We start from the raw sequence: 16240 nt of genomic DNA on the forward strand, positions 1-16240 counted from the left end.
TCCATCTTCCTGAAGAATTTCTTCAGTTGTGTCATACACTTTTTCCAGTTCATCATCTTCATACTTTGATGTTGGCATGTACACTTGCATAATCAGTATATCTACCAGTTCCACCTTTAACTTCAGAGAAATAATTCTGTCATTACAAACGATCTTCTTAACAACACTCCCCACTACACTTTTATGCACCACTATTGCCACACCTCTTTCAGCCCGTTCACCTCCGGAATAATACACTGTATAATCACCACTTCTTATTTCACCTTGTCCTTTCCACCACACTTCGCTGACACCTAGAACAGACACGTCATTCTTCTGCATTTCAGTTTTCAAATTCTCCAATTTGCCTGCTTGATTCAAGGTCCTTACATTCCATGTTCCAGTCTTGTATCCGTGATGTTCCTTCTGATCTTTGCACTTTTTCTTGTAATGCCTGCATGACATTTCCTCTAGAAACCCCCCCCCCCCCCCAGAGATCCGACTGGGGGATTAGTTTACCTCCGGATTGTTTTGTCTCCAGAGGAAACATCTGGCAAATATGGTATCTCTGTTTTTGGAAAGAGACTATCCAGGAAAAGTGATAATGTGGTAGTTTTTCCATTTGCTTTCCACATCGTAGTACAGCAGCCGTTCAAACCACTCTGGTCACGCCTGTTGCTATATGAGCTTGAAACATCTCGAGCATCATTTGCTCTGCGCTTCAAGTCGCTACTGATGATGCTGCTTCCAGCATCAGTTTTTGGTGTCTCTCTTCATCTGATGCCTACCCTTTGACCTGTCCAGCAAGGGAGGCCCTGCCAATAGCTACGCTACCGCTGGTATAGCTCTCAGGGTCCTTGGCATACTGAAACCCCCTCAAGAGTACAATACATCACATCCAAAAAGATAGGTGGAAGTGAAATGTAGTTATAGAAACATATCTCAGACTAAAATGAACTGCAATCTGAATACACACATAATTACATTTATTAATGATTCTTTAGCATTTATTCTGTATCTATGGAAATAAATAGATCTCAAGTGGACACTTTATATGTTTATTATCAAACTAGCTGTGCCCGGCCACGCCTTGCTGTGGCTTAGTCTGCCTGTTCTTCCCCAATTTGATTTGAAATTACTTGACGCATTGCTTCTGCTCTGCGAGTACGATGACCTAAGCTTGTTCTTAGAGAACGAAAAGAAAAACAATGAAAAATAAACTATACTTACAAAATAACTTCCGCGCACATCGCAGATTCAGTGAATAAGTTATTGAACGCTCACTTTTACACCAGGGAGCACAACTATTATCACGTCCAGTATCACCGAAAATTTCTTTGGAGCTGGACTGTTATAACCCGGTTTCGGATGCAATAGATTGGACTTTCGCCCAGGGTTCCATTTCATGTGTTCTTTGCTCGTTGCCGCAGAAATGCATTATTTCCGCTGTTTCAACAGTTCGTTGCCACGGTTATTCCAAGGCAAAGATGTGCTGTTTCAGCAGTTCATTGCAACAGTTATTCCAAGGCAACGACCCGCTGTTTCAACAGTTCGTTGCCACAGTTATTCCGAGGCAACGACCCGCTGTTTCAGCAGTTTGTTGCCACGGTTATTCCTAGGCAACGATCCGTTGGTATTCGATGGACAACATGTAACACGTTACAGTATATTAATATTGAATACAATTAATACTTTTACCTGTTTTTACCTGTCACGGGTGTGACATCTACATAATAGGCATATAAAAATGCACGTGTTCAAATGCAATGTTGTGTCAAAATTTGAAAGCAATCGGTGAAGAAATTTCGGAGATCTTCAAGGAGAGTCAAGTCAAACCAACAGTTACATTTTTATTTATATAGATTAATACACCATGCAAATAACTATATACATATATTTGGCACGTCATTCACTGTTCATAAGCAGTATGATCATTAATACATGTACAGGCTGTTTGCTATAAAATATGTTAACATACATATAAATGTAGAACTGTACATAAAATTTATAGGCAGACATATATGATTAAAGTCTGTTAATCACTTCTTAGCAGTATAAATTCAACTGAACAGGAATTGTGGATCAGAAGGAACTCTTTCAATGTTGCTGAGACAGGTTGTCTAAGATCCATAAACAGAAATATTTGAACCACAGAATTATTGTGAAGATACCCATTTCTAGGCATCATCATAGTAAACAGATATCCTTGGCAACAAACACTTGGAAGTCAGGGAGCTATTGAAACCTTGTCCCATGTGTGCACCAGTCACGGAGGCTTCGGGGGCATGTAATGTTGGCATTCTTGCTGAGGGGTGTATAAGGAAGTGGACCAGACCAGTCAGTCATAGAGTGGAGTCTGGCTTTGAAGACTGCCAGAGCCATCATACAGTAAAATATGGTCATGAGTTCCGTGAGACTCAAAACCAAGAATCACCGTGCTGGTGAGGGCAAGCAGCAATTTATCAGTCAGTCACACTGTGAGGAACCAAGCAGCTAATTGCAAATGATTGTGTATGCCTATAAACACCTAAGCATAAGAGGAGGTAGTACCAAATAATGCATTGCTGACCAGAGCCCACAGTGTAACCATTTCTTGTGACAGTGCTTGTTTATTGTTAGTGGATAAACATTAAATTTTAAGGTGTATGTATGTATGTATGTATTGTCGCGTATCGGGCATATAACGCGACAGATAACTTCACGAGGTATTTGATGTAAGCGAATTTTATTTCACACTCGCTCATACACTCACCCAAATTACAGATTTACGATTACTGCTATCTGCAGTATCACAATTAGTACATTCCAAATGCCACAATACAACTGACTGGTTGCTGGCTAACTCAGAACTAACTCGGAGGTAGCTCCAGGACTAACTGACTGACTGACTGACTGTGAATAGCCTTCGCTGCTCCTTATGTAGCCTTGATCGGACAACACGGAAAACGGCCACGTAATAGGCACCCTTGTTGCCTGGCACTGTGTTGCTAGTAACGCTAGCGGTAGTAACCGCTGTTACTACCGTAACAATCCTGTTGCGTCACCGTTACGTTACCGTGCGGAGGAGGGGGAGGGGAGCGCTGACTCACCCGCTGCGTCACTGCTGGTGGGGGGGGGGTTCTCCTTTGCGCAACATGTCACAGTATGTATGAAAGGGTAGGCCTTCTTGGCCCTTGCACTTAGACCTCAGTGGTCCGTTGTGCTTCCCCCCCCTTTTTTAATTATTCCCTCAGCAACCCCACGCTTCGGATGAAGCGCAGGATTTTGGACGTGGGGGCGTCAAAGTAGTCACTTGGCTCCATAAAGTACTGACCCAAGTGACGTCTTAAATAAGCTAAAGCCTCACATTTACACAGGACGTGTGTGACGGTTTCATTTTCTATCTGACACCTCTCACAAGTGGGACTGTCACTTAGTCCCAGTTTGAACAGGTGTCCTTTGAGGTGACGGTGTCCTGTAAGTAGTCCTACCACCCATCGTAGCTGGTTCCTGTTGAGCTTAAACAGTTCCTTCGCTCTTTTAGTGGAAGGTCCTCGTATGAGTCCCTTAGCTTGCCTGAGTCCAGTTAAGGATTCCCAGTATTTCTTATGTTTTATGTTAGTCCAGTCCCTGATTGCCTATTTGGCAACTCCTATAGAGATGTCACAGGCTGGTTCAGGTTCTATGAACGGATGTTGAGCTCCAATTTTAGCTAATTGGTCTGTTGCTTCATTTCCAGCAATACCCTCATGCCCCGGCACCCATATCAGTTGTACCCTGTTATGTTTGGCCAGTTCCGTGAGGGTTTGGTGGCAATCCCAGACCAGTTTTGAATTGATCTGGTGTTTGTCAAGTGCTTTAAGTGCAGCTTGGCTGTCAGATAGAATGTAGATGTTCCTATTTCTATAGTTCCTATCTAAATTCTCCATAATACATGCTTTAATGGCATATACTTCTGCCTGGAATACTGTTGTGTACTGCCCAAGGCTGAAACTAAGTTTCCACATTGTGCCATGGCAGTACACACCAGCTCCAGTGCCCTTATTTGTCTTGGAACCATCTGTATACAGATCAGTCCCCCTTTTCTATCAGGTTGAAACCCGTCCTTCCATTCACTCCTGTCAGGAAATCTGACTGTGAAGGGGTTTTCATATACATGTCTCAGTATCATTTTGTCAGACCCCATTTGTAATATGGGTTCTTTTTTCATGTCCTGAGTCATGTATGCATGGCCAAAACTATCAGATCTAGGTTTCCATTGTCCACTGCACTGGAGATGGTAAATTCCTACCCTGGACTCTGCATCCAACTGTACATGCAGTGGGGGGAGTCCAAGGAGTATCTCTAGTGCAGCTGTTGGAGATGTTCGAAATGCTCCTGTAATACCTAAGCAAGCCAACCTTTGCAGTTTGCTAAGTTCTGTCTTGCTTGTTTAACTCTGGGCCACCAAACTGTGGCACCATAAGTATTTTAAGGTGTAGCTAATATAGTTTATACCAGCATTATTTTGTTGCACACAAGTTAGCATGGATTATTGGATCATGATTGATCTTATTGAAGTGATTTTTAAAGTGGGTTTTGTTTTAAAGATGTCTTGTGCAAATTGCTTTCAATATTGAGGGCACTGATTAACAGTGCAAGAACAAAAGGGTGAGAAATCTGTTCATAGGTGATGTCTTTAAAGCCAAATGTATTGCCTTGTGTAGGAAGAATGAAAGGAGATTATATGTTCACCTTGTTACCTTGTGATTAAAGGATTCATATGATTTACTTCAGAACTTAAGAAGTTACATAGGGAAACAATACACAGTAGTGTAAGAGGAAAATTACAGAAGTATCACATTCATATTTAGAAGAAGTCACTGCCTTTGCACACTGTCAGTTTTCATCTATGTCATAGAAGAATATAACATTGAAAAATAATTTCTTTGAAAATTTCTTCTTCAGAAAGATTGGAGGAATATGTTGGCGGTTTTCTTGTGAGATTCTCATTACATTTCCTGTGTTCAGACGGCAGCAGCAGCAGCAACAAATGCATCAAGCGGGCCCAAGACACCAACTGGCATTTCACGCCACAAGTCAGAAAGAGAACGGAAGATTGGACATCGGCGTGTTGGTGTTGGTGGAGAAATTACATATAAAAAGGTACACATTCTTATTGTGATGTTCAGGAGAATATAAATTTTGAAACATACATGATTGTTATGTTTGTTAATAAAAGTATTACTTTCACATCTAGATCCAAACAACCCAAATCATGGGTTCCATCCAACTTGGTATTCAGCATGCAGTCGGGGGTCTGGCATCGAAACCAGAAAGAGATCTCCTTATGCAAGATTTCATGACAGTAGAAACAACTAATTTTCCAAGTGATGGTTCCAGCCATACACCTGCTCATCATTATTCAGAATTTAGGTTCAGAACATATGCCCCTATAGCATTCCGATACTTCCGTGACCTATTTGGTATACAACCCGATGACTTCTTGGTGAGTAATGAAACATTAATGTGCAGTTTAATATTATACTGAAGTAACTCATTGCTTATTGTGAAGTAATACATTACTTTACTGAATGCAGATAATTTCTTGGAAAGTTATCATACAGGGTCATTGAAAACAGGGAATTCTGTACCTGATATAAGTTGTTCCTTGGTGTTAATAAAATGTTATGCCCAGAAGTTTGTTAAGAAAGTAGAAGTAAAAGATAAATGTGGAAGTCCAGTGTTTTCTGGGTTATAACAGTGCCATGCTTTATATACCATCATATTTACTTTTTCTGTTAGTGGCCACAGAAGAAAAACAGTACTTGAACCAGAAACAGGATACATCTTTTTGTTTACTGCTATGACATTTCTGTAGTATTTTGATACACAGTATTTTCTTATAATTTTGAATGGTGAGGGATGATTTTGTTTTTGTAACTAATCAATACTGCCAAGCACAGAGAACTGTTTATTTGAAGTTACAGTTTTGAAGGTGCAGTTTTGCTTGTGATCAAGAAAGATTATGAAAGTCATGATAGTAACATAAAAAAGAATTTGTTTCCTGTATGTATATGTTGCAGATTTCAATGTGTAGTGTACCTCTTAGAGAGCTGTCAAATCCTGGTGCTAGTGGAAGTATTTTTTACTTGACAGAGGACGATGAGTTTATTATTAAAACTGTCCAGCATAAAGAAGGTGAATTTCTTCAGAAACTTTTGCCAGGTTATTATATGGTAAGTATGGTATATAAAGTTTATATTATTAGTTGTTTTATTTTTATGTTAACAGTTTGGTTAACATTCAATTCAGAATGCAGCTGTGTGAACATCATACAGTTTAATCAGTAAATGATTAATGCACTCTACCTATGTTGACCATTTGGACGTCATCAGTGGGTGGTTATTGTGTTACTAAAAGGAAGTGAAAGTTTTAGAGCTGCATTACCAGTTTTAATAAAATTAAAATTACTGTTAAACATTCATATCTAAAACATTAAAATGCAGTTATTTATGACTTGAGTGCAGATGTTAGCTCAGTCAGTTCCTTTCTAGTGTTTCTGTTCTCTAGTTGATCATAATCTGGAGGGCATTCAAGGGTTCTTATCCAACACTCTTTGAACCATTAACCCTAGTAGCAGAGATGTTGAGGATCACCAGTGCAATTTCAGTGGAACAATACATCAGATACCAGTAACATTTCTTGTATTCAAAGAAGAAGTTGGATTACTGTGTTCCAGTTTGTCTGCTATTCAGCTGTTTGGAGACTTTGAAAAGCTTGTGAATTAGGAGGGAGAGTACTGCCTTCTGGGATGTTATGAGAAGTTCACTGACATTTTTCAGGGAAATACCACCCCTATCTTCATGGTCAAAAAATGAAAAAAGAAAGCATACAGAAAGCAGAACTCCTTGTTGGCTATTTGCTTGGCTGTGATCATGTTGATGGAGACAGCATGTTCCTCCAAACCAAGGGATGCCTTTTGTCATTCCTTGTTTTAATTTTTGTTCAGGGTATGCCATTAGGAATGTAGTTTTGGAGAGCTGGGGCGATTTGAAAGTGAATTAAACATATAGCTGCTAATATGTGGATGGTTGTTAGGCAAAAATATGGTTGCTATAAAGAGAGGCACAGAAACTTAATAGTAGTTATTGTTGAGGACTGTGACTGTAGTTGTGTTTGTGACAGAAAACAAGTAGACGGAGTCACAGTATTTGCCTGCCTACCTGATAACTTGCAGGATATGCCAGACCCCCTCAGATATGGTCATAGATACCAGACCATAACTGTAGTCATCTTAATCTGCAGATAAGCATAGAAAGCAGAAAGTATAGTTTAATTTGTTGTCACTGTCCCGGTGAAAATATTTTGCATGCTTGTTTTCTTCCTAGTAGAACCTGAAGATATAACTGTATATAGCTTTCCTTGGATAAACGACCTAAGCTAATGAAAATGGATATGAGATTTGGCACTTGGAATGTATGAAGTTTGTACAGGGCAGGTTCGCTCAGGGCAGTGGCAGAAGAAATCTTATAATATAAGTTAGATTTAGAGGGAGTTCAGGAGGTCAGATGGGATGGAGGTGGAATCGCACCAGCAGGAGAGTATACATTTTTCTATGGAAAAGAGAATGAAAATCATGAATTAGGTACAGGTTTTTTCGTACATAAGAGAATCGTATCAGCAGTTAGAGGGTAGAATTTGTTAGTGATAGGATATCATATATAATACTAGAAGGTCACTGGGGTGATATCATTGTTATGAATGTTCACGCCCCAACATAAGATAAAATTGATGACATAAAGGATAGATTCTATGAAGAACTAGAACATGTATTTGATAAATTCCTGAAGTAACCTATGAAAATTTTTTTAGGAGATTTCAATGCCAAAGTAGGGAGGGAAGACATTTTCAAACCAAGAATTGGGAATGAGAGTTTGCATGAAGTTAGTAATGATAATGGAGTTAGAGTTGTAAACTTTGCCACATCAAAAAATCTTACTGTCAAAAGTACAATGTTACCACATCGTAACTTTCATAAATTTACTTGGACGTCTCCTGATGGGAAGATACACAGTCAAATAGACCATATTTTGATAGATAGGAGACGGCACTCAAGTATACTTGATTCAGATCATTCAGGGCAGCAGATTGTGATACTGACCAATACCTGGTGGTGTCAAAGGTTAGGGAAAGACTGGCAGTGAGCAAACAAACAACACACAGAGTTCATATGGAGAGGTTCAATCTCAAGAAATTAAATGAGGTAGAGGGTAAAGAGCAGTATTGTGTTGAAATCTCAAATAGGTTCACGGCTTTGGAAAACTTGGAAACTGAGGTGGATGTTAATAAAGCTTGGGAAACTATTAGAATGTAAAAATGTCTGCCAAAGAGAGTCTGGGTTATTATGAACCGTAGAAGCATAAGCCGTGGTTTGGTGAAGGATGCTCAAAATTATTAGATCAAAGAAAGCAGGCCAAATTGGAAAGGTTACAGGATCCAAGCGAGTTAAAAGGGCATACTCTGAACAATATAAGATGTGAAACCAGCAGGCATTTCAGGAACAAAAAGAGGGAATATCTCAAAGACAAAATTGATGAGCTTGCAATGAACAGTAAGAACAAGAACATTAGACACCTGTATAGAGGAATAAATGACTAACACATTGCGGACCGGTGGTTTAAACATTTAAATCACCCTGGGGACCGGCGTTTTTAAACCTACTACCCTAACTTGTGCACTGTTCACTTTAAAAATTAATATAAAATCTCCTAATTAATTTTATGAACTGAAATTTTTTGAGAACACTTACCAGTGCTCCTAGAAGTGCTTGTGCATGTGATATCTCTGGAAACATTCCCCTTTGTGAAGAGGCATTTCGCAGAATTGGCACATTTAGGCAGTTGTACTCTTCTTGTGCTCTGCATACACACGGCACTACCTAGAAGGGTGTTTCTTCTTGCAATATTCACTCTTCACAGTTTTCACGAGAATATGTTTCTGCATATCACCCGAGATTCGGCCAGGGGGGGTCTACTTGAGGCCTCCGGCGGGTGCGAACAGATGGCCCCGGCTGCACTACGTCTGTGTCTGACGCAGGTACTGCCGCCACCGTGACGTCAGTAGCCCAAGCTTTTGCCGGTTTCAACAGAAATGCTTTGTATTTCAAAGTAGAATTTCTGTTCACCTTTTTGAAAACCGTAAATGAATTGAAAATCGCAGAGTTTATAAGTCACAGTGCAACTTTGTTCATCCATTTTACTGTTTTCCTAGGTAGGGAATAATAGGCCAAGAACACTACGTCTGTGTCTGACGCAGGTACTGCCGCCACCGTGACGTCAGTAGCCCAAGCTTTTGCCGGTTTCAACAGAAATGCTTTGTATTTCAAAGTAGAATTTCTGTTCACCTTTTTGAAAACCGTAAATGAATTGAAAATCGCAGAGTTTATAAGTCACAGTGCAACTTTGTTCATCCATTTTACTGTTTTCCTAGGTAGGGAATAATAGGCCAAGAACTGGTTGGCCCTGTCAACTCCTTTCATGAACATATTATACTCGGAAATATAAAAAGGCTTTCTTACTTGCCCGTGTCGTCTTTGAACATCGACCATGCTCGAATTGTGAATAGTGGAAACCATATTCACAACACGGGTATCCCACCAGGACTGAAGAAGAATGTCCCCCTTCCTCCTGAATGCGGTGTCGCCATGTTTCAGGCGTTTACATTCCTCTTTCAGATCTGGAGGGAGGCCTCTGTTCACCCTAAGTGTACCACAAATATGTACTTTCCTTTCGCACTTTCAACGGAGCTCTCACTTTCACTTGACACATTTTGGGCAGCCCTGTGGCCCCTGTCACTGTCACTGATAATGGCCTCCCTATCAGAAGACGAAGCAGTTGGCAAATCTGATAGCTCATCGGAGAACATATCTAATATTTCCTGTCCTCCGAGAGATCGCAACTGCTTTCGTCTCTGAGCCATGTTAACTGGTAGTTTCATGGTTGATACGTGCAAGCTTGGATTAGAACAACGCCAATTTTGTTTAGGTTGTGACAGGAAATGACTCTGGTCGAGTTACTAGATAAGGCAGCAATCATTCCCGAGGTCATCTATGCAGTAGTTACGATTCAACGAAGCCACACAGTGATATATAGCGTTTTGCAACATAACATGACCATAGAGGGCCATATGGCCCACCCGGTCCGCAATGCTTGGAAACGTAGCGAGCCATATGGCCCCTCTGGTCCGCAATGGGTTAAGAGGTGTTACCAACCTAGCAGTAACTTAGTGAAGCACGAGAATGGTGATCTGCTTGCAGATTCCCACAACATTTTGAATAGGTGGAGGAACTACTTCTCTGTTATTGAATGTACATAGGGTCAATGATGTTAGGCAGGCAGAAATCCATACAGCTCAACCGTTAATACCTGACCCTAGCCCTTTTGAGGTTGAAAGTGCTATTGCAAAATTGAAACGGTATAAATCGCCAGGTAGTGATCAAATTCTGGCAGAACTTATTCAAGCAGGAGGTGAAATGTTACATTCTGAGATCCACAATCTGATTACTTCTATTTGGTATAAGGAAAACTTGCCTGATCAGTGGAAGGAATCTATTAATGTACCAGTTCACAAGAAGGTTGATAAAACTGACTAGTGATTATCGGGGGATATCACTGCTATCAACTTATAAAATTTTGTTCAATATTCTTCTTTCAAGGTTAAGTTCACATATAGAAGAAATTATTGTGATCATCAGTGTGGGTTTTGATGTAACAGATCAACTACAGATCACATCTTTTGCATTCATCAGATATTGGGGAAGAAATGGTAGTACGATGAGACAGTACATCAGCTATTCATAGACTTCAAGAAAACCTATGATTCAGTTAGGAGGGAAGTATTGTACAATATTCTAATAGAGTTTGGGATACCCATGAAACCAGTTAGGTTGATTAAAATGTGTTTAAACGAAACGTATATTAAAGTCCATATAGGTAAACATTTGTCTGATAAATTCCTATCCAGAATGGTTTAGAACAAGGAGATGCCTTATTGCCACTCCTTTTCAACTTTGCCTTAGATATGTAATTAGGAAGGTCCAGGGAAACCAGGTGGGACTGAAATTAAACGGGACACGTCAGCTGTTGGTCTACACTGATGATGTTAATCTACTGGGTGATAATGTAGATACCATAAAGAAAAAAACAAAAACTGTAATTGATGCAAGTAAAGAGGTTGGTCTAGAAGTAAACACAGAGAAAACTAAGTATATGTTATTGTTTCGTCACCAAAATGCAGGGCAAAATCATGACATAAAGATAGGAAACACATGTTTTGAAAATGTGGCACAGTTCAGATATTTGGGAACGTTGATAACAGATTGAAACATGATTCAGGAGGAAATTAAGAGGTGATTGAACTCTGGTAATGCTTGCTACCATTCAGTGCAGAACCTTTTTGTCTTCTCGTCTGTTGTCCAAAGACATAAAAATTGGAATATACAAAACTATAATTTTGCCTGTGGTTCCGTATGGGTGTGAAACTTGGTCTATGACATTAAGGGAGGAACATAGACTGAGGGTGTTTGAGAGCAGGGCGTTGAGGAGAATATTTGGACCAGAGAGAGATGAAGTGACATGAGGTTGGAGAAAACTGCATAATGAGGAGCTTCATTACTTGTACTCTTCTCCAAGTATAATTAGAATGATCAAGTCAAGGAGGATGAGGTGGTCATGTCATGTAGCATGAATGGGGGAGACGAGAAATGCATATAGGATATTGGTGGTAAAGCCAGAAGGAAGGAGACCACAGGGAAGACCAAGGCATAGGTGGGTGGACACTATTAGAATGGATCTTACAGAGATAGGATGGGATGGTATGGATTGGATAGATCTGGCTAAGGAATGGGGCAAATGGATGGCTCTTGTGAACATGGTAATGAACCTTCGGGTTCCAGAAAATGCTGGGAAATTCTTGAGTAGCTGCAGAATTGGCGGCTCCTCCAGAAGGGCTCAGCTCCATGAGTAAGTGAGTAAGTAAGTAAGTATAGCTGTAGTCTTTGTTACTGTTTCACATGGATGTGAAGATTGGTCTCACTCATAGGGACAAGGAAGAGAGGCATACAGATTTTTGGTTAGATGACTTCAAAGGGAGAGATTACTTGGAAAATCTGGGCTTAAATGGGAGAACAGTATTGAAATGCAAGTTGGTTGTGAAACTGATAATTAGATTAGATTGGTATTCTACCCCTGACATTTTTGTATTATCTTTATTGCTTTTGTTTACAGAACCTGAATCAGAATCCGCGTACTCTGTTACCGAAGTTTTTTGGGCTGTATTGCTATCAGTGTAATTCAAAGAATGTTCGAATGGTAGCAATGAACAATTTATTGCCTTCGTCTGTGAAGCTACACCAAAAGTATGACTTAAAGGGCTCTACATATAAACGCAAGGTGAGAAATGTGAAGACCTTTGATTGTTTGCAGTCATAATGTAATACAAGGTAAGATGATGATAAACTTGTTGTAATAATTTATTCTTTTCTTCACTGGTGTATTTAATGATACTTCCTCAAGAATGTAGTGTGGCATATTTGCTGAAAGCAAGAACTGTGGAGCCAGAGAAAGAGCCAGGTAACGACAGTGTGACACGCAGCAATGGAGTAATAATTAGAAATGGTGTTTTTGGTGTGGTCTGTGCCAAGGCCATATAACAAGGAGTCCTGAGGTGGCAGTTAGAAAAGTAGGAGGTTGGTGTGAGAAGGCCACCAGCATGGGGGTTAGTAAGTACATTTGAGTACAGTGGAGTGAATTGAGTTGGTGAGTTAGTGAGTTAGAGAACTGCAGTTTGGTCCTTGTAAGCTGCTCCTATTAGAAGCTGGTAGCTGAGGCACGTTGATAGTTACGATACCCAAAGTAAGGAGAGTGTCTGCTGTTGGAAGTCGCTACCAGGCAGTGACTGGTAAAGACAGCAGACTGAGAAAGCTAAGTATGTGCTGTAATGAACTGCAGTGTGTGTGAATTAGTGATGGTGCTATGGTTATTTGTAGTTATGGTCTGTAAGTGTTCAGTAAATCCAATTACTAATCCAAACCCCATGTATGGTCACTGTACCACATGACAGTAGGCTATATAGCAGTGAATGGGTGGACTATATGCAAGATGAATTGTGGTGTTTTACATATTCCTGAAGTCTTAATAACAGAAGTGGAGGCTGTGAGTTGTGCATAAAAAGGATCACCGCCTTGATCAGAAAGGATCATATCAAGATTTATCATTCACATTGATACCTTCATCTTTTGAGTTGGTAATTTAATTGAATTGGTGTTGCACTTATTTGTTACAGGCTTCTAAAACTGAAAGGCAGAAGAGTTCTCCAACGTATAAGGACCTTGATTTCATTGATCACCATCCAGAAGGTATTGGGTTGGAAGCTGATACGTATGCTGCACTTATCAAAACTATTCAGAGGGACTGTCGGGTTAGTTATTGAACTTTAAGCTGTTTTACTTGTGTTTGTGTAAATGAATAAATAAAAAGGAATTGTCATTTAATTGATTCTCTTTACTTTTCATTTGCTGCTAATGGGTGGTTATAAACTTTTTCATTTTGTGATAAAGCAAAGCACTTATCATCATATCAATGTACTTCATTTGTTTTCATTTTGTGTGCATTACAAATTTTCATATAAATTAAAATGGTTAATGGTTGCATGACAAATTGATGTTTCTGTTTATAAATGTATGTAATGTTTCTGTTGAATAGCTGTTAAAATGACTGGACTTGAAACTGCAGTGTTTAGACTGTCTTTTTTTTTTCTTTTTATCAATTTTTTCTGCTCTTCAGCTCAGTCATATTAATTTCCAGAACTTAACCCAAGTATGACTTGACAGGTCAGGATTTATACAGCTTTTGTCTGTATAAGTTTGATAACCATGACTGCATAATTTATCACTGATTGAGACTGAATTGGAGAGTAACAGATGCCAAGAATTATTTTATTGTACAATCTAGTCACACTTTATGCAAATTTGAATTAATGTGATATAAAAAATTCTAATACAGTCTCACTTTATATGCAAAGTTTGAAATAATCAGAGTCCCAAAGAGTTTGGCAAGAATCACATCTATGTTTTAAAGCTTGTTTTGAATTATGTGAGGTCTTCAGAAACATGTCCCTCATATAAAATGTGAGCACACTGTACTGTGTAAAATCCCCATGTAACTAAATGCAAGGAAACGAGATCTGTGAAATTTCAGAGTTATTCTGTATAAAGAGAATTGTAAATTATAAATCACTCCGTCCAATGTGACCTGTAAGTTTTTTACTACATAAAAACTTAACACCCTACATGTTTTGGTCTCTGTGGACCATCTTCAGAGGGTAAACATCACTACAAATAGGAAACCACTATCACATAATTTGTTTACACGCAAGATACGTACACTTATATGTTACAGCACACAGTACACAGAATAGAACATTCCCAGGAAACTGCTGTGTTTCCTGGGAATGTTCTATTCTGTGTACTGTGTGCTGTAACATATAAGTGTACGTATCTTGCGTGTAAACAAATTATGTGATAGTGGTTTCCTATTTGTAGTGATGTTTACCCTCTGAAGATGGTCCACAGAGACCAAAACATGTAGGGTGTTAAGTTTTTATGTAGTAAAAAACTTACAGGTCACATTGGACGGAGTGATTTATAATTTGTAATTGTTATTGTGATGGACCAGAATGAAACAAATCAAAAAGAGAATTGTATTTAAAAGTGCATAGTATCGCACTTGTTCAGGACATATTGTTTAGTTTCATATTGGTGTTTAAATTATGTGTACATTTAATTGCATGCTTTTATTTTTTATAACTTTTTCAAGGTAGGAGTTTCTTAAAGCTTGTCATTATCCATCTACTGTTCATTGAATATTTAATTTTTCCTGTCTCAATTTTAACTCGTGTTGTATGTCATGAAAACTATTTACTGTGCTTCAGGTGCTGGAAAGCTTCAAGATCATGGACTATAGCTTATTAGTAGGAATACACAATTTAGATCAAGCAGCCAGAGACAAAGCGGTGAGTTTCACATCATAATGCTATTAAAGTAGACGTTTGTAATAATTTCTCTATTTCATTGATGTGATATAGCATGGGATTTGACTATCTTCTCTGCCTCTAAGCGATGTGAAGGTTAGTATTATGGAAATGTCAATTTACAGAAATATTATCACATCGTATCATTGTGATGACGGAGTTGCAAGGAAATCTGTACAATAATGAAACTGAAATTATGTGCACATTCTATATGGACTCAGCAAAATTTAAGGTACTACATATCCCCTTCATTTATTTTCTTCTGGAGTACCTGACAAACTGAGGTATACAGAGAGATAATTAGAATTAGTTCACATACATATTTGAGTACATAGGTATAAATGTGAAGGCATTTAAAGAACCCAGTATTTTCTGCATTGCATTGCATTCCATGGATCCAAAGTTAGTCAAAATGACTGTAGGATGTGGAATATGTCATATAAATACAAAACATATGTACAGACCCAGTGGAGTTCTCACACAAGAGAAACCAAGAATACACAGTGACTACACACAAGGCTATTTAACCCTTTCGCGCGGTCATTTAAATTCCGCGGCCGTCTCTCCGGCGGTAATATATTCAGCCATCCATTTAAATTTTGCTCGAAAATGATTTATTCATCATTGTTCTTAAATTATATGAGATAGGAACATGAAACTTTTACTAAAATGATCTTAAAAGGTGGTTTTATAGCCTTACCTTATAATATGAGCGCCCTGTATCTCGGCAATGGAAGCAGGTTGTTTAGTATTTGAGCAGTGAATGGTACGCCTTGAAGGATGAAACTTTCACTAAAATGATCTTAAAAGATGGTTTTTATAACCTTACCTTATAATATGAGCGCCCTGTATCTCGGCAATGGAAGCAGGTTGTTTAGAATTTGAGCAGTGTAAGGAAGGCCTTGAAGCATTCGTCTAACCCAACGGTGCCCCACATTCACCGCTCCAATATTGTGTATCTTTTCTTTGGCCCTTTTTTTTTAACCACACATCTGTGCGGCCTTGCCTTCTTCCCCGTGAGGGGTAGACGTTCAAGGAAATGTCTTTCCGTGACCCGTTTAGTTGCCAGGTCAGCTGTAGTAAATTCAACGTTACGAGTTATCATAGCAAGGGACTGTTGCTATGCCTTTGATATTCCATTCATTTTGGCGGCAGTAGATGTCATAGGGGTGACCACAGAATTCATGAAGTTATTCTAAGAACTGGCTGGTAT

The 16240-nt window shown here is 39.1% G+C and overlaps 1 protein-coding gene across 6 annotated transcripts in view; it reads left to right on the forward strand.

Annotated features, from left to right (window-relative positions):
* Window positions 1-16240, forward strand: part of LOC111869729 (phosphatidylinositol 4-phosphate 5-kinase type-1 alpha) — a 141939-nt gene that overhangs the window by 8281 nt on the left and 117418 nt on the right. For all 6 annotated transcript variants that reach the window (XM_023861461.2, XM_023861459.2, XM_023861463.2 and 3 more), the window contains exons 3-8: window positions 4969-5103; window positions 5198-5446; window positions 6024-6176; window positions 12225-12389; window positions 13282-13416; window positions 14929-15009. In XM_023861461.2, coding sequence (XP_023717229.1) covers window positions 4969-5103; window positions 5198-5446; window positions 6024-6176; window positions 12225-12389; window positions 13282-13416; window positions 14929-15009 — 918 coding nt within the window. The remainder of the gene's footprint in view (window positions 1-4968; window positions 5104-5197; window positions 5447-6023; window positions 6177-12224; window positions 12390-13281; window positions 13417-14928; window positions 15010-16240) is intronic.

Source organism: Cryptotermes secundus, unplaced genomic scaffold (assembly GCF_002891405.2).
Source record: "Cryptotermes secundus unplaced genomic scaffold, Csec_1.0 scaffold2336, whole genome shotgun sequence".
Classification (NCBI taxonomy): Eukaryota; Metazoa; Arthropoda; class Insecta; order Blattodea; family Kalotermitidae; genus Cryptotermes; species Cryptotermes secundus.